The sequence below is a fragment of the Rhinolophus ferrumequinum genome, chromosome 14 (assembly GCF_004115265.2).
Source record: "Rhinolophus ferrumequinum isolate MPI-CBG mRhiFer1 chromosome 14, mRhiFer1_v1.p, whole genome shotgun sequence".
NCBI lineage: Eukaryota > Metazoa > Chordata > Mammalia > Chiroptera > Rhinolophidae > Rhinolophus > Rhinolophus ferrumequinum.
The window spans coordinates 6,887,501-6,911,133 of record NC_046297.1 but is presented as its reverse complement, the minus strand read 5'-3'; the positions used below and the strand labels follow the sequence as shown (position 1 = coordinate 6,911,133).

General features: G+C 43.2%; 1 protein-coding gene across 3 annotated transcripts in view; it reads left to right on the top strand.

Annotated features, from left to right (window-relative positions):
- Positions 1-23,633, top strand: part of ZFHX4 (zinc finger homeobox 4) — a 174,966-nt gene that overhangs the window by 148,984 nt on the left and 2,349 nt on the right. For all 3 annotated transcript variants that reach the window (XM_033126110.1, XM_033126108.1, XM_033126109.1), the window contains exons 6-11: positions 2,958-3,077; positions 9,298-9,431; positions 9,653-9,853; positions 10,392-10,509; positions 11,030-16,417; positions 23,102-23,633. The exon at positions 23,102-23,633 is cut by the window's right edge and continues 2,349 nt beyond it. In XM_033126110.1, coding sequence (XP_032982001.1) covers positions 2,958-3,077; positions 9,298-9,431; positions 9,653-9,853; positions 10,392-10,509; positions 11,030-16,417; positions 23,102-23,633 — 6,493 coding nt within the window. The remainder of the gene's footprint in view (positions 1-2,957; positions 3,078-9,297; positions 9,432-9,652; positions 9,854-10,391; positions 10,510-11,029; positions 16,418-23,101) is intronic.

Genomic DNA, 23,633 nt, shown 5'->3' with positions numbered 1-23,633 from the left:
TCCCTTAAACACATTTACTGTCATGTGTATATTCTTTACTTTTCCCCCCACAAAGCCGCTTACATTTTATGGCATTTTACAGTTGAGGAAACATGGTACTTGAAAATTAGAACGTAGCGCTGCTTCCCTTATCCCCAAATCCAGTGTAGTTTTTCTGGAGAAAGTTGTTTCTCACATTAATACTTTTCACTTGAAAGCCTATTTACACAATGAATGTCAACTTTACTCCAAAAACTCTAAGAATGAAAGTGACTTTTGGGGAGGACTTGTATGAAACTTTATGGTGTATATAAGTTACCCTTGGATTATTTTTTGCATGATTAAAAATTCGCGAAGTTCTGTGGCTCCAAAGAGCCTACCTGTAATAAACAGCTTTCGCCTTCTAAACCACAAAACAGGTCTGAATTGCTTGAGCATTACAGCTAATTGCCTGCCTACTTCAAAGGAAGAACCAGAAAAAGGGAGGCGGTGGGGGGAAAGTCACAGAAGCAGAGGCTGTGCCCCAATCCACCTCCAGAGGTTATGAGCTGTGGCTTGGATGGGCCGGGCTAAGTTATGGCCTTAGGAACTCCTGTTTGCGATTAAGTTGCTGGGGAGAGTCTATCCCACAGTCTCTCCCTGCTGCTGACACAGAGTCTTTGTTCACATTCAGATTTCTCAAACTGTTGCCAGGGTCAGGCTGAGGTCAGACACCACAGTGATGTATGGAAGAACATGTCTGGGAATTTCTGTCGCCCTTAAAACACATACTAGAAAATGAAGAATTGGACCCTGCAAAAAACTGTCTGATGAGACCCAGAGTCTACTGTAGTTTTTCCTTGAGTACCTTCATAATTTTCGTTTTCTCCTCCTGACACGCAATGTTTTATTAATGTGAGTTGCGATAGCCCTTACAATTTTATGTCCCCTCAAGATAAGGACCCTGGTAGCACTCTGACACTTCATTTTCCAGCCCTGGGGGAAAGGTCCAGTAAATCTACTCAAAGAAATCTTGCATCCCTTCCCCAGGATGAGTTGAAAAGTAATTGCTGTGGGTTGCCATAGGTCGCGGCCTGACACTGGATGTCACGTCATGTCACGTGTGTGGACTTGGCAGGGACACAGCCCAATCCGGTCATGAGCTCAGACTTCCAGCCTCCCCCCTTCAAACCACGCCGGTGTCCCCACCCAGCCTGGGCCTGTGCTGGGAGCGGGGAGCCTGTGTTTGATCAGTAATTATCACTGCCGGGTGAACACAGGCTAGAGCCATGAGAAGTGTCCATTCTCTCTTCTTAAAGTCAAACATCCATGTGTGTTTGCCTGAAAGGGAAGCGTCACTCAAACCCTCAGATGACTGAGCCCCCTCCACGGCGACCACCCCCTCTGCTTTTGTTCAGCAGCAAAGTGCAAATATGGAATGGATGGATTTGTACGGTGCCTTGCAGGACTCACAGTGGAAGCAGACTCTTCTTTCAAATGTATTAAATGTCTTGTTTTCCCCTTCACTTTTTGGGAGTTGCCCCCGGTGGAACACGGAGCTGCCCCCCTCAGCTGTGTCCTGCTCACACCGTTGCAGAGTATGGTGGCAAAAGAGGCACTAAATAGCATTTTCTTTCTTCTTCTTTTTTTTTTTTTTGTGCTCAGCTGCTACATATGACAGTGGATATTTCATTCTGCTGTCAGAACGTTATTAATAAAACATGGGGTGTGGAGAGGGCCACGATTTCCCCTTTCAATCACTATAGCATTTGCAATGAAAATTTTATGCAGTGTGTAATTTTCAGTTAATGCTTGACACTTAAAATGTCCATAGCAGCGTTTTGTCTGGTTATTGAAGGGTTAATTGTATCATGTTCAAGGCATAAAAGCTCTGCTTATCAAAAGCAAATAGAAGAGTGTATGCATATGTGTGTCCATGACCTTTTGCCTTTCCAGGGTTAATTTATATGGTCATTAAAGATTTTATGAAATTGAGCAGCCTGGTGCTTCAAATCCCATTTTACCTTCTTCTCCTAATTTATGTCATTCCTACCTGAACAGGGGAATATGATTTTTATTTTTTCTGCTGCCATGCTGTGGGGAGTTGCGAGTCTGGTTATCTGGCATTACTCAGATTGCTAAAAATTCATTAAAATGTGACATCAGCGCAGTGAGAGACAAATGATCACAGGATGAAAGAGAACAGTGGGCCTTTCACGGATTAGTGCTACACAGACCCAGCATAGAGGGCAACTGCATAAACAGATTAATCCAGCAGCAGCGGCATAGCTAAGATTTACAGAATAATTAAATAGGGCTGAGTTACTATGAGGATTTCCATGTAATCTAGCTGGTGTGAACCCGTGAATGAGGTGTGGGGTGACGTGGTTGTCATACAAGAAATAGACCTTCTTATGTCCTATGCCCCGTATAGCTCCCCCTATAGAAAAAAAAAAATCCCAATGTAACTGAGCTTTTGAGATCTCACTCTGAGAAATTCCAAAGAATTCCTCTGGGGTCTAGGGACTGAAGGCAGGAGTAACACCTGTCTTACATTTAACATGTCATTATCACATTACTCCACGAAGAATTTTTTTTTCCTAAGAATTTGGTTTGCTCTGCCATCTATCCAGGTCCAGGGAACAGTGGGGTCCATGTGGCTTAGAAGCTTCTACTGTTGAAATGACAGAACTGCCTTACCACCATTTTTCAGTCTTTCCTAGCTTCAACTATACTTCAAAATGATTTCTTTTATTTTCATTTGGTATAGGTCCATTTTCTCAATGGATATAAATGAAGTCGCCTTAGATAAAAATTCGCATGGGTATAGTCAGCAGCTTCTAATACAGACTTTTGAATAAATTTATGTTCATTTTTGAGAATGCATGCAGATGATTCATAGGTAACCACATTTTTAAATGGTCACAAAGTTCTTTGAGGGTTCATTTGCGGTAGGGTGTGGGTTTCAAGTCTACTGACTGGTCTGCTTTTCTTAACAGAAGAACAAAATGAAGAGGTAGAAGGAGCTATTAAACCTCCAACAACAGTAGCTGAGGAGGATGAGAAAGACAGAAGTGAGAGAGACACTGGTGAAGGCAAAAACTCTAATAAAGACTCTGGTAAGATGCTAGAATCCTTCACCTTTCCTTCTCCCACCCCCACTCCCCACAATCCATTCTTTACCCACCCACCCCCCAGCTTATTAAAAGCTTTTATTCATTTTAAACTGTCCGAATATCCCCACTACTATTCATTGCATGTGATTTCTATCAGTAGCCTCCCATTGACCTATTTTTAATCATAACCATCTGATGGGATAGATGTGATGTGGATAAGTCGAAGAATATTACAGGACGACCAGCGAGATTATTTTTTAATCAAATCAGTTTGTGTGCTTGTAATTTTTTAAGCGCCTTTCATTAATCTTAGCTATACTTGTGATTCCTCTGATGGCATATTAATTTTTCATAAGCACAGGATTCGATATCACTTGAATTTTTTCATTCAATCACAGACACACACACACACCCCTGCACACCACATAACCCTAAAAATAAATGTTATTTTTTCCTTGCTTTTTTACAACTTACACTCAGGAATTTGCCCTTTTTAAGGGCATCTATTTGAGGCATTTCAAACAAAATCCAGTGAAAAAGTTTACAGATGATTCAGCCTAAGAAAGAGGAAATATCATTGAAAAGGGATTAGGTGCTGGGTAATTTTGATCTTCTAGAATAGACAAATCCCAGTAATGAAAGCTACTGTCTTTGAAAACAAACCTTCATGTCATGACATTTACTTGTGCACAAACAAACCCTAGGCCAACATCTGGTGTGGATACCTAAGGCTTTTTCTGTGTTTGATTTGGCAAATATATGACTTCATCCATGCTTTGTATGTATGAGATGGAAATCTGTGGTCCCAATGAATATTACATTGGCTACTTTTGCTGCACGCTATACCTAGTTTTATTATGTTGGACTCATTGAAGCAGAAGAAGTGCTGAAACGGGTTCAAGCCTATTAGTTTCAGGTAGTCATCTATCTTTCCCTTGAATTCCAGTGACAGCTGCATATAAAGAAGCTTGTTTTCACTATGAAGACATTGGGTTGTGCACAAAATATCATTTTTACATGCAACTTGATTTAAACCCAAATTATCCCACATTTGTAATTCAGGCTTTGCGTATCTTAGTTTTGCATTCTCTTTGAGAAGTATTTGAAGGGCCTCCCTGCTCCACACCGCACACCGTTCAATGCTAAATTGCTCTCAGGAGTCCAGTGAGAAAGCGCCACTTAAATTTGCGTCCAGGATATAGTGGCTAACATATGATTCTAATTTGACTTCAACAAAGAGGATCTAAGGTCGGTATTGAGCCTAAAGCAATGTGAAAAAAAAAACCAAAAAAAAAAAACCACGATGCCATAGCTGTATGTTAGTTAGCAAGCCAGCTCCTGAGGTTACTGACAAGGAATTTGAAGTACCTAGCGATCACTTAAGGTCAGGGGTAGTGCCATCTCAGCCTCATTTGAAAATAATTGAAAATAGCAAGGTAGTCAGTGTATTCACTCTAAGGGGGACCTCAGCTAGGCTAGCCGCCTGACTACTTCCGGGAGGGCAGGATTCTGTCTGCGCTTAGTGGTGTCTTTGTCATAGTAGCACCAGAAGAGATTGCAGGCTTTACTCCCAGGCTTCAGAAGAAGGTGAAACACACAGATAGTACAGAAGAGTTCATAGTAGCACCAGAAGAGATTGCAGGCTTTACTCCCAGGCTTCAGAAGAAGGTGAAACACACAGATAGTACAGAAGAGTTCACTGAGTGCTCACGTAATACTCAGGTATATGACATTGTGCTTGGCTTTAAATATTGAATACCTTGTAAAGGATGGATTGTGGAAATCTCTTGGAAATGGCTCCAGGCTTACCACTGAGGGAAGAGTCTTGCCTGGAACATACCACAGAGGCGGGTACTCCATCCCCACCAGCACCGTTTACTGCCCTGCATAAATAATGGGCTCCATCACTCCCTAATGGCCTGATGAATTATTGTCCTTTCTTGGGAGCCTAATTGTACCATCTAGACAGGACTGGAGCATAGGAGAGGACACAGAATATTGCATAGTGGCAGTTGCTTAAAACAAATTCTTATCCCTGCAGAAATGCCTCCCCACGTGTATCTATAGGGATAAAAATGGGCTTTAAGCACCAACCAAAAGCAATTACTGAGATGCAAATATTTAGCCTTGAAACCTCCCAGACTTCAACACAGTTCTTGTTATTGACAACGAATATGAACTTTTAACAAAGTTTTCCGCTTCCTAAATTGAATCCAATTAGGTGAGAAGATTATTGCATGGATTTTTTTTCCCTGGTAAATATTTCTCCTGATGGACTAGCCCCTTATGTACATATTGTGTTTTCCTTATGTCAGTTAGAAATGTCAAAAACTATGAGCAAACTTATAAATTAATCACTATCTTAATGTGTTAGATGGGAAAACAGTGTGACCCCACTTTAACACAGAATTTTTTAGACAGCAAGGAATTAACACATGTTAGGAAGACTGTGTTTGTGTAAGCTGTTGTTCAGTGTTGCTGCCATTAATCTCTAGGACGAGCGTTTGGCAATATGCAAGTTATATTTGCTGAATATTCATTCATAACAGAAAAGCCGCCTAATGCCTCATTTATATTGTCATTTAAATCTAGTGCCACTTTAGATTAATTATAATCCAAATTATAGCTCTGTGCAGTACGAGAATTAATATAGAGTTTATCCAGATTAATACATTTGCATTGAAAATGTAATATGTCTCTGCCATGGCGAAGGGGACCACTTTTTAATAAGGGAGTAAACATGAGGAAGGATAGAAATTAACCTTCATTATTGCAATTAAAATTATCCTTTCACTCTAGTCTCCTCAAAGAGAAGACTGTACCGGTAATTAGAATTTAAAATTCTTTGGAGTTGAATAACATCATCTGTTATCTCCACGTTTTATAGTATTCAAATGTTATCAAATACATTGATTCATAAATAATAACTCAGTATTTTGTGTTATTGTTTTGCTTTGAGTACATATGTGTTATTGGATTTTCCTCACTTGTTATGAGTATAAACCATTTTACAACCTCCTGTGTTTTAGGGATTGAAAATTATTAAGTAGGCGGTATCTGAATTGAAATGAATTATGTCATTTTTATATTAGCAATCTCATGCAAGTTAAATAATCTCATAACTGACAGATAATCATTGGCTCATCTATTTGGCAGTGCTTATTTGTAATTAGACTTCATTTTTTAGTTTAAGTGCATTAAAATGACATTGTTTTTTGAGACTATTGTGATGTCCTTAATAACACAAAATGACTTATGATCTCATTTCAAAATTTTGTCTAGAGTATCAAACAGGGTTTATTTCAAATAAAGTTACAGACATAAACTATGAGTAATCACCAAACTTAATCAAAACCTTCCTGAAATTGATTGGCCGTTATTTAATATATTTCTAGGATAAACAATGCAGAAAGAGACCCCCGAGTTGAGCCCTTGTAATTCACTATGGAGGCCATAATACCTGAGGTAGCACCCCCTGGAAAAGCAGAAAAGGCACACATGCATACAATGTCATTTCTGTGAACTTTGCAAACAATTCTGATCACCTGCCGTACCCTCAAGAGTCTGTTTGTGTCTCCATGATCACATTTTGGCATTCTCTGCTCTTCTTATCAATGGCATGCATTCCTGGGGTGCCTAGCTACAGCTAGGAGGGTCTAGTCTCTATGTATAGCTTCTTTTTAATTAAAAATAAAATGGTCTTTACGCAGCTCCTCGCTTCCATTAAGATCATGGTTTAATTAAGTAGCCAAAAAACATTGAAGTGGCCAACAGTTCTCACAATGGCTATGAAATGACCCTCAAACTTAACTCTTATTTTTCTTAATGCAGCATGACCATCACTAAATTCAAAAGCAGCTATGTTGTTGATGAATATGAATAAGCATAAAAATAACAGATTAATTATACAAACATGTACACCAACGCATAGCATAGGAAAATGTTCCAAAGCTTGAAATCACTTTTTTTTTAATCCTTTATAATACCGATATTAGACTATATATGCTTATGAAAATAAGGGTACAGCTAGGCATTTAATAAATTCAGAAGAGTTTCTGGTAGGTTTATTCTACCAGAATAAACCTCATGTGTTTCCTAGGGCCTGCCTGCAAGCACCAAGAGTTACAGAAACAGGGAACTGGACCAATGTTTAGTTTGGTCATGTCTGTTTCTACCATGTACACAAAAGAATGATAAGAGAATATAACAGTATTATTTTCTTAAAGGAACATATTCTGACCCATTAATGGGGAATTTTAAAAATAAAATCATCCAATCTCACAGGAGAAAGGGACTGAGGGGCATTTGCTGATGTCAACGGCAGTCATTTTCTACAACTTGATCAGACATCTTACGCAGTACATTTTGTTTGCAATATTATGTAGCATGCTATTTTTTGAATGTTTATTTTTAATACTTTAAAAACAATAGCACAGAGTATATATTCTGCGTTGAGAAAGAAAAACCTATTTTTTCGATGCTAGAATTAATTATGAAATAAACATTCCTGTTTCTGACGTATCTTTGGCTATCAGATCCTGGCATAGTGTTTGATCAATGTAATGGAATTTGTCAGTCTCTCAAATATTTCATTCAAATAGAAATATGATAAATTATTTTTTCAGGTATCTAGAAGGAACCTACATTTTTTCAAGGCATCTGTGTATGTAGGGAAAATGTACCAATTGAAATAAAATTTAATGTTTGTAAATCCACAAATTATTATCAGTGTAATTTGTTGAAAACATAGCACGAATTCTGTACCTACCACAAACTCCCCAAGGGAATAAAATTATCGTCATTATGTCTTTTAAATTCTATTTTAATTGTGCTGTCCTCAGAGTCACTATTACTTTTAAATTCCTTTCAGAATTCAAAATTCCTGAAGTTGTTTATATGGCTGAAACATGCATCTCCATCCAGGATGGAAAAAGAATGTTATTTTTTGGTTCATTTTTACTTTGTTTTCATAACATCCTTGACCTTATTTTTAAATTAAAACTGGGTTATTTTGCAATAAGGTGCAATTTGTTCATTTATATGAACCGTATGTGGATTGAAAAAAATCAAGATAAATCTTCATGCACAGCATACAATCAGATTACGCCTAGACTCTATATTTACGCGGGGTCTGATAGCAATCAATGGTTTAGCTTCACTGCATTTCAAGATGTATTTGCACCCAGTTGTCCAGTGATAGTGTCCTCACCCTGGAAATAATTTAGTTGCAAATTGACTGGAAGACGGTGAAAATTGAAAGTTAAAATTAGAAATACTCATAATAAACAGCAGAAAAAAGGTCAGATGATGCTGCGCTATGATGAGATTGGAATGGCTGGTAAATGAGGTTTTGTGTTTGTCATGAGATGTATGTGACATGCCTTCCCAATGTGGCTGTAATATCCAGCCTCGCCGAGGAGATTATCGGGAAAATTGATGCTGGAAAGAATTTTCTGTGAGATTTGGAAATTAGAATCACACTCTCTTCTTTGATGTGTGAGTCTCCGACACATTACGTTGCTCATCTAGGCAAAATTGTAAACCCTCTTTAACACTGAATATTTGGGTTAACCTCATAAAAACAATTGTCTTCTTGAGATTTGGACTACAATATTACGTGTATGGCCAACGGCTGAAACACCTGAAGGAAAGAGTAAATGACAAAAAGCAGCAGATGATCTGTGCATAATATGTAGTTCATTTTTCAATCCTACATTCATCATGGAAGAGTATTACTTTTGTTTCTGACTTATAACTAGTTAGCTCTTCTCAGAATTTTGACGTGTTTGGTGGCCAAGCATTTTGAACAAGAGATAGGTCATTAAACATTAGTAAAAAATAATTATGTTCTAAGTTAGCATATGTGAATGGGAATAGATTTGCTTTAATGTGGTAAAGGCATTCTGAGACACCAGAGAGCAAGAGTTATTGATGAATCTTTCAAGGTCACCTAGGGTTATCTAAACATGAGACAGGAGTACATTTTAAAATATATTTATAAAGTCCACTTAGTCGGTGGACACAAAGAAGTGTGCTTTTTGCCTTTTGAGATTAGCATTATTTAGAAGTGTCCTCTGTGTGTGTGTGTGTGTGTGTGTGTGTGTGTGTGTTTCAGTGGATTAAAATCAGAGCAATTTGAAAGACATGTAGTTTTTCAGGTTTTGACATTTGTATTTGTTAGTCTTTTGAAATTGATGTGTTCTATCCTTTTTTGGGGAATCAGGAATAATCACACCAGAAAAGGAACTAAAAGTCAGTGTGTCAGGGGTGACCCAGCCACTCCTGCTGGCAAAAGAAGAAGATGTTGCAACAAAGAGATCAAAACCAACAGAGGACAATAAATTCTGTCACGAACAGGTGAGTATGTCTTTTTGCCCTTTCCTGTATGAATCTGTTTTTTTGTAATACTTTGGACTATGGCTCCTGGTAGTTTTAGAGCCCCCCGATGATTCCACGCTGTTGAAAAGTACGTGAACATTGTCATGGGCAATGCAATGAACCCTCCGTATTGCTGCTAGCCTCCGAAGTCTTCAGAATTCATTAACTAAGAGTGGTCATATTTATTCACTGTTTTCCAGTTCTATCAGTGTCCTTATTGTAACTACAATAGTAGGGACCAAAGTCGTATCCAGATGCACGTCCTGTCACAACACTCAGTGCAGCCCGTCATCTGCTGTCCCCTCTGCCAGGACGTCCTCAGCAATAAGATGCACCTCCAGCTGCATCTGACGCACTTGCACAGCGTGTCTCCGGACTGTGTGGAGAAGTTGCTCATGACAGTAAGGACACCAAATGTTGATGCATGTGTGATGTGATCCCTGGAAAGGCAGCAACACAAAATCTGCAATGATGAGTCCATAGAAATTAATTTCTTCTTCCCTACTTAAAGCTGTCTGACTATGTTACAGAAACCACAGTTATCACTATTCAAGGCCCATTTGTTGTTTCTTTGGCTTAAGGAAAAGAAACCAGTATGATACAGGCGTATCTTATTTAATAGTGTGTATTTTTGTCACCCTATTTTTATATCTATAATGTTAATCAAATGAGTCATGTGGACACATTGAATTTCAAACTTTCTCGAGTATCAGTATAAAAAAACAGACCTACAAAAACCATATTTTAAGAAAGGACAATACAGCATTGCAACAGCATTTATCAGAAATTAGAAGGGATAGCAGTAGCCCGTAAGAGCCACAAAATGCCCCTGCTTTGGTTGGAAAAATCAAAGTGGGTTATGCTACTGCCAAACTGCAGATGTGACGGAGTCTGTGATTTCTGGGGTACGTTTGACATGAACCCCTTTGGTTGTCACAGGTGCCTGTCCCTGATGTCATGATGCCAAACAGTTTGCTTCTGCCAACGGCCGCCTCTGAAAAATCGGAGCGGGACACACCTGTAGCCATCCCAGCTGAGGGGTCTGGGAAATATTCAGGTATGCCTGCTGATGACCACAGTCTGCAGAAAACGCACCTCAGTGGCTTGCATTTGTGGTGATGCTCCAAGATGATGATGAAAGATTTTTAAAAAAATGCACTGAGGAAAATAAATGTTCCATGAGCCATATTTTTCGACGCATAATTAGTTTTCTGGTTACCTGTCGCTGCCCTTGGGAGACCCAAGTGTTGATGACCAAGAATATTGTGTGCGTTCTAATTCCCGAACACAGAGGCACAACGCTTGGTGTCGCACCGATGGTAGCACACTAGAATTATCTTTGACTCCTTTTCTTCCCTATCCTGAAATTCCTTGAGGCCAGGGGTGATTTTTTCATTCACCTTTGTATCCCCAGGGCCCAGTATAATGCTTGCCAAGGAGTAGTTGCTCAATAAATATTTCTTCAAAGAACCAATTAAGCAGAAACTTGTAGAGTCTCCTACTTACAGTAGTTATTGGCACGGTAAACAGCAGGCCTCCTTCCTGGAAGTGATCCTTTTGCGCTTTCTCTCACACAGGTGAAAGTCCAATGGATGACAAAAGTATGGCAGGTCTTGATGACTCGAAGGCTAGCGTGGAAATAAAGAGTGAGGAGCAGAAACCAACGAAAGAACCCATGGAAACGTCGGAATGGAACAAAAATAGCAGCAAGGATATGAAAATTCCTGACACACTGCAAGATCAATTAAGCGAGCCGCAGAAAAGGCAGCCCCTCTCTGTTTCCGACCGCCACGTGTACAAGTACCGCTGTAACCACTGCAGCTTGGCTTTCAAGACGATGCAGAAGCTTCAGATACATTCCCAGTATCATGCGATTCGGGCCGCAACGATGTGTAATTTCTGCCAGCGCAGTTTCCGTACATTCCAGGCTTTAAAAAAACATTTGGAAGCAGGCCACCCCGAACTGAGTGAAGCCGAACTTCAACAGCTGTATGCCTCGCTGCCCGTGAACGGTGAGCTCTGGTCCGAGAGTGAAAGTATGGCCCAGGACGACCATGCCCTAGAGCAGGAAATGGAGAGAGAGTATGAGGTGGACCACGAGGGAAAGGCAAGTCCTATAGGAAGTGACAGTAGCTCCATTCCCGATGACACGGGCTCTGAACCAAAGCGGACCTTGCCTTTTAGAAAAGGGCCAAATTTTACGATGGAAAAATTCCTCGATCCGTCTCGCCCGTATAAATGTACAGTGTGTAAAGAGTCGTTCACCCAAAAGAACATTCTCTTGGTCCATTATAATTCAGTTTCTCATCTGCATAAGTTGAAAAAGGTTTTGCAGGAAGCCTCCAGTCCCGTTCCTCAAGAAACCAACAGCAGCACAGACAACAAACCCTACAAGTGCGGCACCTGCAACGTGGCCTACAGCCAAAGCTCCACCTTGGAAATCCACATGAGGTCGGTGCTACACCAGACAAAGGCCAGGGCAGCCAAGCTGGAGCCAAGCGGCCACGTGGCCGGTGGGCACAGCCTTGCAGCCAACGTTAGCAGTCCCGGCCAAGGGATGCTGGAGTCCATGAGTTTAGCAGCAGTAAGCAGCAAAGATATCCACTTAGATGCCAAAGAATTAAATAAAAAGCCAACTCCGGAATTAATCTCTGCTCAGCCTACACATCACCCACCGCAGTCACCAGCACAAATTCAGATGCAACTCCAGCACGAGTTACAACAGCAAGCTGCATTCTTCCAGCCTCAGTTTCTCAACCCAGCCTTTTTGCCTCATTTTCCGATGACCCCAGAAGCACTGCTCCAGTTTCAGCAGCCCCAGTTTCTCTTTCCATTCTACATCCCCGGGACAGAGTTCAGCTTGGGGCCGGACTTGGGCCTGCCGGGCTCGGCCGCATTTGGTATGCCTGGCGTGGCGGGCATGGCCGGATCCTTGCTCGAAGACTTGAAGCAACAGATTCAAACCCAACATCACGTTGGTCAGACCCAACTGCAAATACTGCAGCAGCAAGCACAGCAGTACCAGGCCACACAGGCCCCGCTGCCGTCTCAAAAGCAGCCCCAGCAGCCCCAGCCGCAGCAGCAGCCGAGCAAACTACCGAAACAAGACCAGACCAACCTGGCCAGTGCCGACTGCCCAGTCATGAAGGACATGCCACCTTACAAGGAGGCAGAAGAAACTGCCGAAAAGCAGGAAAAGCCAAAGCAAGAATTCATAAGCGAAGGTGAAGGACTCAAAGAAGGCAAGGACTCGAAGAAGCCAAAACCGTCGGAGCCGTCCCTCCCACCCCCCCGAATAGCTTCAGGGGCCAGAGGAAACGCAGCCAAGGCGCTGCTGGAAAACTTTGGGTTTGAGCTGGTCATTCAGTATAATGAAAACAGGCAGAAGGTGCAAAAGAAGGGTAAAGGCGGGGAAGGTGAAAACTCGGATAAACTGGAATGTGGGACTTGCGGGAAACTGTTCTCCAACGTGCTCATTTTAAAGAGTCACCAGGAACACGTGCACGGGCAGTTCTTTCCATACGGCGCCCTAGAGAAGTTTGCGCGTCAGTACCGCGAGGCCTACGACAAGCTGTATCCGATTTCGCCGTCTTCGCCAGAAACGCCACCTCCCCCGCCCCCGCCGCCCCCGCTGCCTCCAGCCGCTCCGCAGGCCACGTCCATGGGGCCAGTGAAAATCCCAAGTACGGTGTCCACCCCCCTGCAGGCCCCGCCCCCCACCCCTCCCCCTCCCCCGCCACCCCCTCCTCCGCCCCCGCCGCCCCCTCCCCCGCCGCCCTCGGCCCCCCCGCAGGTCCAGCTGCCGGTGTCCCTGGAGCTTCCCCTGTTCCCTTCCATCATGATGCAGCCCGTGCAGCACCCGGCCCTGCCGCCCCAGCTGGCCCTCCAGATGCCCCAGATGGACTCGCTCTCCGCAGACCTCACTCAGCTTTGCCAGCAGCAGCTCGGACTGGACCCCAACTTCCTACGGCATTCTCAGTTCAAACGGCCGCGGACAAGAATTACAGACGATCAGCTGAAAATCCTGAGGGCTTATTTCGACATCAACAACTCCCCGAGCGAAGAACAGATCCAAGAAATGGCGGAGAAGTCCGGCCTGTCCCAGAAAGTGATCAAGCACTGGTTCCGAAACACGCTCTTCAAGGAGCGGCAGCGAAACAAGGATTCGCCCTACAACTTCAGCAATCCTCCCATCACCGTTTTGGAAGACATCCGCCTGGACCCGCAGCCCTCTTCCTTGGAGCACTACAAATCGGACGCCTCGTTCAGCAAACGGTCCTCTCGGACCCGCTTCACTGACTACCAGCTGAGGGTCCTACAAGACTTCTTCGACACCAACGCTTACCCCAAGGACGATGAGATCGAACAGCTGTCCACGGTCCTCAATCTTCCCACCCGGGTGATTGTGGTGTGGTTCCAGAACGCTCGGCAGAAAGCCCGGAAGAGTTACGAGAACCAGGCAGAGACGAAAGATAACGAAAAACGGGAACTCACCAACGAACGGTACATTCGAACCAGCAACATGCAGTACCAGTGCAAGAAGTGCAGCGTGGTGTTCCCCAGGATCTTCGACCTGATCACCCACCAGAAGAAGCAGTGTTACAAGGACGAAGACGACGACGCGCAAGACGAAAGCCAAACCGAAGACTCCATGGACGCCACCGACCAGGTGATGTACAAGCATTGCACAGCGTCGGGCCCCACGGATGCAGCGAGAAGCGCGGCTGCCCCTGCAGCGGGGTCCGGCTCTGGGACGAGTACCCCTCTGATCCCGTCGCCCAAACCGGAACCTGAGAAGACGTCTCCAAAACCCGACTATCCCACAGAAAAGCCAAAGCAGAGTGACCCCCCGCCCCCTTCTCAAGGCGCCAAGCCAGCCCTGCCGTTAGCATCGACCTCCTCGGACCCGGGGCAGGCCTCGGCAGCTCCGCCCCAGCCCCCCAAACAACCCCCACTTATTGGAAGACCCCCGTCGGCCTCTCAGACCCCGGTGCCGTCCAGTCCACTGCAAATCTCCATGACTTCTCTCCAGAACAGTCTACCTCCGCAGCTACTCCAGTACCAGTGCGACCAGTGTACGGTGGCCTTCCCGAGCCTGGACCTCTGGCAGGAGCACCAACACATGCATTTCCTCGCTGCTCAGAACCAGTTCCTTCACTCTCCGTTCTTGGAACGGCCCATGGATATGCCCTACATGATATTCGACCCCAATAACCCCCTGATGACCGGACAGCTGCTGACTGGTTCTCTGTCACAAATGCCACCCCAGCCCGGCGCCTCCCACGCCGCGGCCCCCGCCACGGTCGCTGCTTCCCTGAAAAGAAAACTGGACGACAAAGAGGAGAACAACGGCAGTGAAAAGGAGGGCGGGAATAGCGGTGAGGACCAACACCGCGACAAACGCCTGAGAACCACCATCACCCCGGAACAACTGGAAATACTCTATGAGAAATACTTGCTGGATTCTAATCCGACCCGGAAGATGCTCGATCATATCGCGCGGGAAGTGGGGCTGAAAAAAAGAGTCGTGCAAGTCTGGTTCCAGAACACCCGAGCCCGGGAAAGGAAAGGCCAGTTCCGGGCGGTGGGTCCGGCCCAGTCTCATAAACGGTGTCCCTTCTGTCGCGCTCTGTTTAAGGCCAAATCGGCCCTCGAAAGTCACATCCGCTCTCGGCACTGGAATGAAGGGAAGCAGGCAGGGTACAGCTTGCCCCCCAGTCCTTTGATATCGGCCGAAGATGGGGGCGAAAGCCCGCAGAAGTACATTTATTTCGATTATCCGTCTTTGCCGTTAACCAAAATCGATCTGGTCTCCAGTGAGAATGAATTGACATCTACCGTGTCAACGCCCGTGAGTAAAACAGCGGAGCTGTCGCCCAAGAATCTGTTAAGCCCTTCCTCGTTTAAAGCGGAGTGTCCCGAGGATGTCGAGACCTTCAATGCCCCTCCTGCCGAGGCTGGGTATGATCAAAGCAAAACTGATTTTGATGAGACGTCATCAATTAATACGGCGATCAGTGACGCCACCACCGGCGATGAGGGCAACGCCGAAATGGAAAGCACCACGGGAAGCTCTGGAGACGTGAAGCCAGCTTTATCTCCTAAAGAGCAGAAAACCCTTGATGCTTTGCCCAAAACAGCAACCACTCCCACCACGGAGGTTTGCGATGAAAAATTCCTCTTCTCTCTCACGAGCCCCTCCATCCACTTCAGTGACAAAGATGGTGACCACGACCAAAGCTTTTATATCACGGATGACCCCGATGACAACGCCGACCGCAGTGAAACGTCCAGCATCGCCGACCCGAGTTCACCAAACCCTTTTGGATCCGGCAATCCTTTTAAGTCCAAAAATAACGACCGGCCAGGTCACAAGCGTTTCCGAACCCAAATGAGCAATCTTCAGCTGAAGGTGCTCAAGGCGTGCTTCAGTGACTACCGAACTCCGACCATGCAAGAGTGTGAGATGCTAGGGAATGAGATCGGTCTGCCCAAACGCGTGGTCCAGGTGTGGTTCCAAAATGCAAGGGCCAAAGAGAAGAAATTCAAAATTAACATCGGGAAGCCTTTCATGATCAATCAAAGTGGGACAGAAGGCACCAAACCGGAGTGCACCCTGTGTGGGGTGAAGTACTCTGCCCGCTTGTCCATCAGAGACCATATTTTCTCCAAACAGCACATTTCAAAAGTGAGGGAGACCGTTGGGAGTCAGCTGGACCGGGAGAAAGATTACTTGGCTCCCACCACCGTTCGGCAGCTCATGGCACAGCAAGAACTCGATCGCATAAAGAAAGCTTCAGATGTGCTGGGCCTGGCGGTCCAGCAGCCCAGTATGATGGACAGCAGCTCCCTCCACGGCATCAGCCTGCCAGCGGCCTACCCAGGCCTCCCCGGCCTTCCTCCAGTCCTTCTCCCTGGAATGAACGGTCCATCTTCCTTGCCCGGATTCCCGCAAAATTCAAACAGTAAGTCATTTCAAGGAGAATCAGTCTAACTAATTGGTAGTATTAGGCCACCAATCATATGTAACCAAGATCAGGGTACATTTGGATCTCTTTTCCTTTCAGTAAGTGAAGCCATTAAGTTATTTGAAATATATATGTTTTCTTGGCTATAATTAATAACCCGGAAGTCAGTGAACCTGAGCATATGCAGAAAAGTAAAAATGAGGTAGGTCATAGCAGTGTCTCAGAAATATATTCATTATTTATATCATTGAGTCTTTATGTCTTAGAAATACTCCTTTTATACGTCTATTGCAATACTGATTTGGTGTATATATTAAGGAAGTGAAGCACTAAATCGGTATGTTAATTTATGTTCTTTCCAAGGAACATGTTTTTGTTGTCGTTGTTGTTGGTTTTTGTTTGTTTGTTTTCCCCAAAAGTGCTAGCAAGTTCAAAAGTTAGGAGCCTTCACCTACATCACACCTAGCAGGTAATAATGCTTATGTTTCAAGTTTAACTACTAACAATATGACTTCTGGGATCATTTGTAACTCGGCATTGCTCTAAGATTTTGATAGTTGTAGCATCCATGGTTGCTTATTATTTAAATAAATTTACAACCTTAGAAATATATTGCTATTACTCCATGCCCTTTTACTCACACCCCCACCCCAGCCAAAGTATATAATTAAATCAAAACAAAGTTGTAAAGCTGTTTGAGGCAACCTGAGATAATGAATCCAATTCTGTGTTCATTAAGAGAAACATAATTTGTGCAGTTTTGATTTTGTGAATAAGTATAGGTATCCAGTTATACTAGGTTGAAAAAATTGAATATAGTGTGCTAGACAGTCACAAAGCCAAACATAACAAATGTTACATGTTTTATATCTTATGTGAAAGTTATATGTTATCCAAAATAGAAAAAAAATTCTCTTACAATTTCTTCCTTAAGGCAAGTTTTATTTTTCAAATCAACAGTTATTTTTTATCCTTTTAAAGAGAAATTTTGACATTCTAAAGAGACTTATCTAGGATGAAATAATTACATATTTCTAGAAAGTTTTCAAAACACATAGGAGAGCTTTCTTCATTTGCACAAATTGGACTTTTATATAAATTTCAGACTTTTCCATTTTATTCTTCTCTTGTAAAAACCAAACTTGCCATGTCATCTTAGGAAGATATCCCCATTTTAATGTTTAACTCTGGAGACATGATGACAGTGATATCAAATGGCCCTTGGCCACTGCCCGCCCATCTGGTTCTGTGTCTTAATGACTCATTGGCATTAGAGAGAAGCAGGATCCATACACATAAAGAAAAGACCCTAAGAACATTTCTGCAATGCCCCTTTCTTTAACTATCACACCACCTACCTTCCCCCCTATAAGAATTTGGGCTTAATTATCTGGATATTTTTGGCCACTGTCTGGAGATTCTTAATTATCTGGCCTTCAATATTAGAGCGACAGTTCCGTGTTTTGCTTGTACGTTTTCACTGTCAGATATTATTGTTTTAAGAATAATGCAAGGGCTGATTTTTTTTTTTTTAGCATATGATTGTATACGTTTTCTAGTCCCACTTTATATAGCACTGTGATTATTCATTGACACATAGAAAAATGTCTTATGTGGAAAAGCGCCTATGGTCATTTATGTAAAATAGCGGTTTTCCACATAATGTCTAATGTGAAAAACCTATGAACAATTATGTAAAATTTATAGTTATGTACCATATTAAATAAAATATTATGTAAAACAGAGTAAAATTTGATATTTTACACGCACTAAGAACAGTTCAAGTATCTGTGATCGATGAAGCTTGTGTAGTCACCCCCTTAAATAGTGGTCAGAGTATCTTGTTTTTCTCCCCCACTGCATTAGAAGGCCTCTGCTTGGACAATGGGTCCTTTGCTGACTGCCCCTCCGCTTTGTCACTCTGCAGTTGGTATCCAGAGGACCTATATGAGGGAAAGCGAGAAGGGAGGAGAGAGAAGATGTTTCTGAAATACTGAAACAACATAACCTTTCTCCTCATTCTACCTGCTATAAATATAATTTGTATCCCCCCTGACATGTGGGCCCTGTTTATAACTATCCGAGTTGTAGGAAGATGTTAGGGGCAGGTCCTGCTCAGCAGTGGGATCTTGCAATGTATCAGAAACTCACTCAGCGTTACATGTATCTGTTGCTTTATTAAATCACAGACCGAAACAGACCCGAGAGTGTTATAAAGAGAAAAGGTCTGTGAACATACCTCCTGCACTTTGCAATGTCTCTTGAATTAGTTATGTTGTTTGAGATAGATTCTAAACATTAGCGGAGGTGCAACAGGACCCCCTGTGAAAGCCTGAGTTTCCACACCTCCATGTTCACACCCTTTTGAGGTTAATGTACCTGTGGTGGGTAATGATGACTATTTTAGTCATGTCATAGAGTACAGCTGTGCTTTTCCATCTTTCCACCATCATCCTTCTACTGTATTATTTCTCATCAAACAAATACCTCCTTTGCTTGATGGGAGAACTAGACATACCAGCCAGGTGAAACCAAGGGAGAAAATTGCTTCATAAGTAGAATATTTCTGTTCTCACATTAGTTGGTTATCTATATGAATAAACTTTGAGGATATGACATTTTCATCTTGGGCCCATTTTAATGGAATTTAGTTATGGAAAAGTCTTCATTTTAAAAATGCCCTATCCCTTCGAAGGTAGATTTGAAGGCTTTGATCCTAAGGAAATCACAACAGACAGACTCCGTTGAACAAGAGATGTCCTGTAAAGTCTGACTCCAAAGGCCGCACCCCAAAAATTGACTTCACCGCCATGTACGTGTTCAGTTTTAGTATTGATCAACCTCTAAATTTCCTGATTTAACCACCCATTTTATTCTGTTTTGGGTGGAGCTGCTGTTTTGGTTTACCAGCTTTAGTGCTCTCAAAATCTCTTCATCTTACTCCCCAGAAATCTTCACATTAGTCGTTCGAGACCAGGGAGAAGGCCCTTGCAAAAGTCATATGCCTCCCTATGTGCCTGCTCTGCTCATTTCTCAATGAAATGAATTACGTTCTGCTTGACATTTTTTCCACGTTGTCTTTTTCTATCATGATCATGTACAAAAAGGGAACGTGGCAATGGAAAGTCATGTGCTTCTGCACCTGGAGAAAAATTAGAGAACGTTACATTTACGTTTTATCCTTTAGGATCTTAGCTTCCTTTGGCATTTTGCTCAAGATGAATAGAAAAGTAACTTGGTTTCCTATTTTTAGCATATTTACATTATCATTTTAAGCAGAATCTGATGCTTATACGTTCTGTTAGTGTTTGGAAATACTGCCTAACCCAATTTCCTTAAATGGAACTGCAGAACATGCCTTTTGCATTTTTTTCATACTTGAGTGTAATTTACTAGCACATTTGGAGTACATCTAGATAAGAGTAAGTCTTCAATGATTTTTATCACAATTGTCTTTGGCCCCTTGCATGTAATTAGTTTTATTTTCACCTCAAAACTAAATTTTCCCTCTGGGAGGCATAGAGCAAAGAAATGAGCGGAGAGGAACCATATCGAACGCATTGTGAGCTAGGCATTTTCTTCGGAAAGCATTACTTTTGGGAGTAGGCAGCTGGTTCAGGGAAACAAAACCAGACGAGATGATGGTCGTTTGAGATTATCGGAAGATAAACCTTAAGCTCTCAGTTAAATTTCCAAGAATTGGAGTAGGAGTTAGGGAACGGGAATGAATGCTGCTTTTTCTGCAGCATGATTACCGTTGAGTGTGTCTCTTCTCTTTCTGGTTTTGCTACATCAGTTGGCTACTGAACTTCTGATTGCACAGTTTTACAGGTTTACGTCTTTCGCTAGTAATAGTAGGCCCGATGTGCATTGTTCAGTATCTTAACCTGCATCCCTTTTCTGAACATTTTTATTTAACAGCTGATTATTTAACTCAGCTGACTCCTCAAGATGTTGAATTCCTGGAAATCCCTGATAGTGTTTGACTATAGTAGCTGGGATTTTAGGAGACTATTGCAGTCTTCTAAAAAATTCTCCTTACCTCATTGTATGACCTCCTGATAGGAACCTACATATCCCAGCTGATGTCACAGCCTAGTCAACAACTAGTGATCCATCTTGCTTTCTAACCACCATGGCTATTTTTCTGTAAGTCTCTTAGTTCCTTAAAATGTCTCTTGTCTTAGATTCTCATGTCACAGAGATAGGTGAGCCAGCAATTTCCTTAGATTTGGGGAAGAAAAGCACTAGGTGAAAGGAAGTGTAGTTATTGAGTATAAAGTCTCGTGGTCCTAGATGTAGAAAAGGTTGGCTTCATGAGTAAGCAAAAGAAGCTGGCTATCAACATAGTATCATTCTAGCAATGCAAGGAAGGCTCTTTTGTCCTTGAGAAAGCATTTGCCACCAGAATTACTATGCCTGAAATTCTGTGTTTAGATAGTAATTCCTTTGACTTAGCGCATTATCCTCTGATAAGTGAAAACTAGCATAGAATATGATCCAATCAGAATACCATAGTGGGAAAAAAACTAAACAATTGTCTAATCTAGTATATAGTCAGCCATTTCAGAAATAGGTGTATTCATATCTTTGGTTCTTTCTTGCACATAAAATTTTATGGAGACGCAAGTAGAAGGAAGATGAAGGTACCAGGCATTGTAGTATAGGAATAAAGGTAAGGAAGTTGAGGGTTTGGCCCTCCCAAAGCAACTACAGCCCTTCGCAGTTTTCTCTAGGGCCAAGTGTCAGTCCCAGGAAACAAGAAATCTATCCTACTAATTTGGATTAAAGATCAGGGAATTCCTTCCTTCCTCCCTTGCAAAGCTTAAGTCATTTTCATTTAGATTTCAAACGTGCCAGCCCTTCTTCTGTAAAATGTCGCTACTGTTATCAGTGTCTCTGAAATACAATGTTACTTTCAAGGATTTTGTTTCTTTTCCTGCATTTTGAATATCTGCAGCTCTCGGATTCCACTTTCTTCCTTAAAACATGGACTTTTTAGCATCTGTCCCCACTTACCCTGGAGGATGTTGGGAGAATAGTGTCTGACTGTCACTGCACCAACTACAGAATGTATTTCAAAGCAGAGCACAGAAGAGTTGGGTGTGGTAAGGTTAAAAAGAAGAGCAGCCGGTAATAAGCTAGGCTGGTTGATATTAATATGATCATGACTAGGGTCAAGTTGAAAGTGATGTGGAGGACTTCATAGACTCTTGACTGCTAAGCCGAAGAAGAGCCTTCTCAGCCAGGCAAAAACCAATTAAGAAACGAAAGTTTTGTGTGTTTTTTTTCCTAGCTGCAGAAGTAGAAGCATGCAGTTTTTTCTGTCACTTTTCTTTCTTTTTTTCATCGTAACCCCCAAATGTCGCACTTAGCACGGAGGTAAGACTTTGACCAATATTAAAAAGATGATTGTCTTTCTCTCTACATTCTCTCTACAGCTGTTCACTCATCATTTAAACTTCATTCATCCTGTCCTGGTTGATTCTTCCATCAGCCCAGCAGGCCTCCATTACAACCCTTGTCATTATCACTGGGTGGGGGGAGCCTTCCCTCGGTCAAGAATGAGCCACCACCCACCCAGTCTGTTTCTCTGGCAGTCCACTTCACTGGCCTCCAAGAAACACATTCAGGAAAGGCACAGACTTTTGCAACTCCCTTTTCTAGCCTGAGCTGTCATTTCATTTCTTACCCAACTCTCCAGCTCGTAAGGATGGCTTTGTAATCGGTTATCACCAGCCATTACATTAGAGGGGGCACCTGAAACCCAGCAAAGGTCTCTTGCATGAAGATAGGAGTCACACCCCCACATGTTATCTGCTCCTGAGTACTGAGTTTCCTTTCTCTAATGGGGGGTGGGGGGGATCATTTTTGAGCACTACAAGCAAACCTTGAGGAAGCATCATGTTTTGGGGGTGATAAAGTTGAGTGTTAATATATTCAATTCCTATCAAGTCCTCGGTTAGCCAGATTGCCGAGATGGCAATGAGTCACTGAACCTGCACGCTTCAAACTGAAATCATGCCTAACCCTGCTCGGTCCTAGTCCGGATTAGCTGTGACTCCACTCTATTTGGGTTTTGGTGTCTTCAGTAGTCAGTATTATTTATTGCTGTGCCATTAGCTTCTCACCTTCGCTATTTCAATGGAAGCGTATTTTTCTACTGGAACTTAGGCAGATGGATTTCATTTTATTTGATAGCTAATTACTTTTAGTGAGCGTGTGGTAATTATCAGACTGCTCAAGTGAAGGACGGGTGGGTCTGCCTTCCCAGAGGTATAATAAAAATTGGTTAAAATGAGTAACAGAATAGAGGTCTTGCAAAGTGTATCTATTAGAAGTAACCACTGTTCTTGTCACTAAAGATGTTCTTTTTCTCACGGTCTGACTCTCATCACAGGAGAGCCTTTGGTTTCCTGAGTGAAACGTTGGTAACCTGTGCAGATGACATACCTTGGCGTTTGGGGGTGGGGTGGGGGCCGGGCGGGGCGGGGCGGGACTTAAAATGAATAAAAGCACTATTGCACACGGACGCTGGTGCGGGCGGTTTTGCTGGGGTGGGGGATAGATCTTGGGGGTGGCCGCGTGCGTGCACGCATCCATCCGCGGTCAGTTCTGTTCGGGGTGAAGCGTCCGGGCTCCATGCACTGACAGTGGGCGTCTCTCTGTTGTCGTTTGCAGCTTTAACACCTCCCGGTGCAGGCATGCTTGGGTTTCCTACTTCAGCTACGTCTCCTGCCCTGTCTCTCAGCAGTGCCCCCACCAAACCTTTGCTGCAGACTCCTCCTCCTCCTCCTCCTCCCCCGCCTCCCCCTCCTCCTCCATCCTCTCTGCCAGGACAGCAGACCGAGCCGCAGAACAAAGAATCGGAGAAAAAGCAAAGTAAGCCAAACAAGGTCAAAAAAATCAAAGAGGAGGAATTAGAGGCCACCAAACCTGAAAAACACCCCAAAAAAGAGGAAAAAATCTCATCTGCTCTTTCCGTGTTGGGCAAAGTCGTAGGCGAAACGCACGTGGATCCCACGCAGTTGCAGGCGCTCCAGAACGCGATTGCCGGAGACCCCGCCTCCTTCCTGGGCGGGCAGTTCCTGCCCTACTTTATCCCTGGGTTCGCTTCCTATTTCACGCCTCAGCTCCCCGGAACCGTGCAAGGAGGGTACCTCCCGCCCGTGTGCGGCATGGAGAGCCTCTTTCCCTACGGCCCCACGATGCC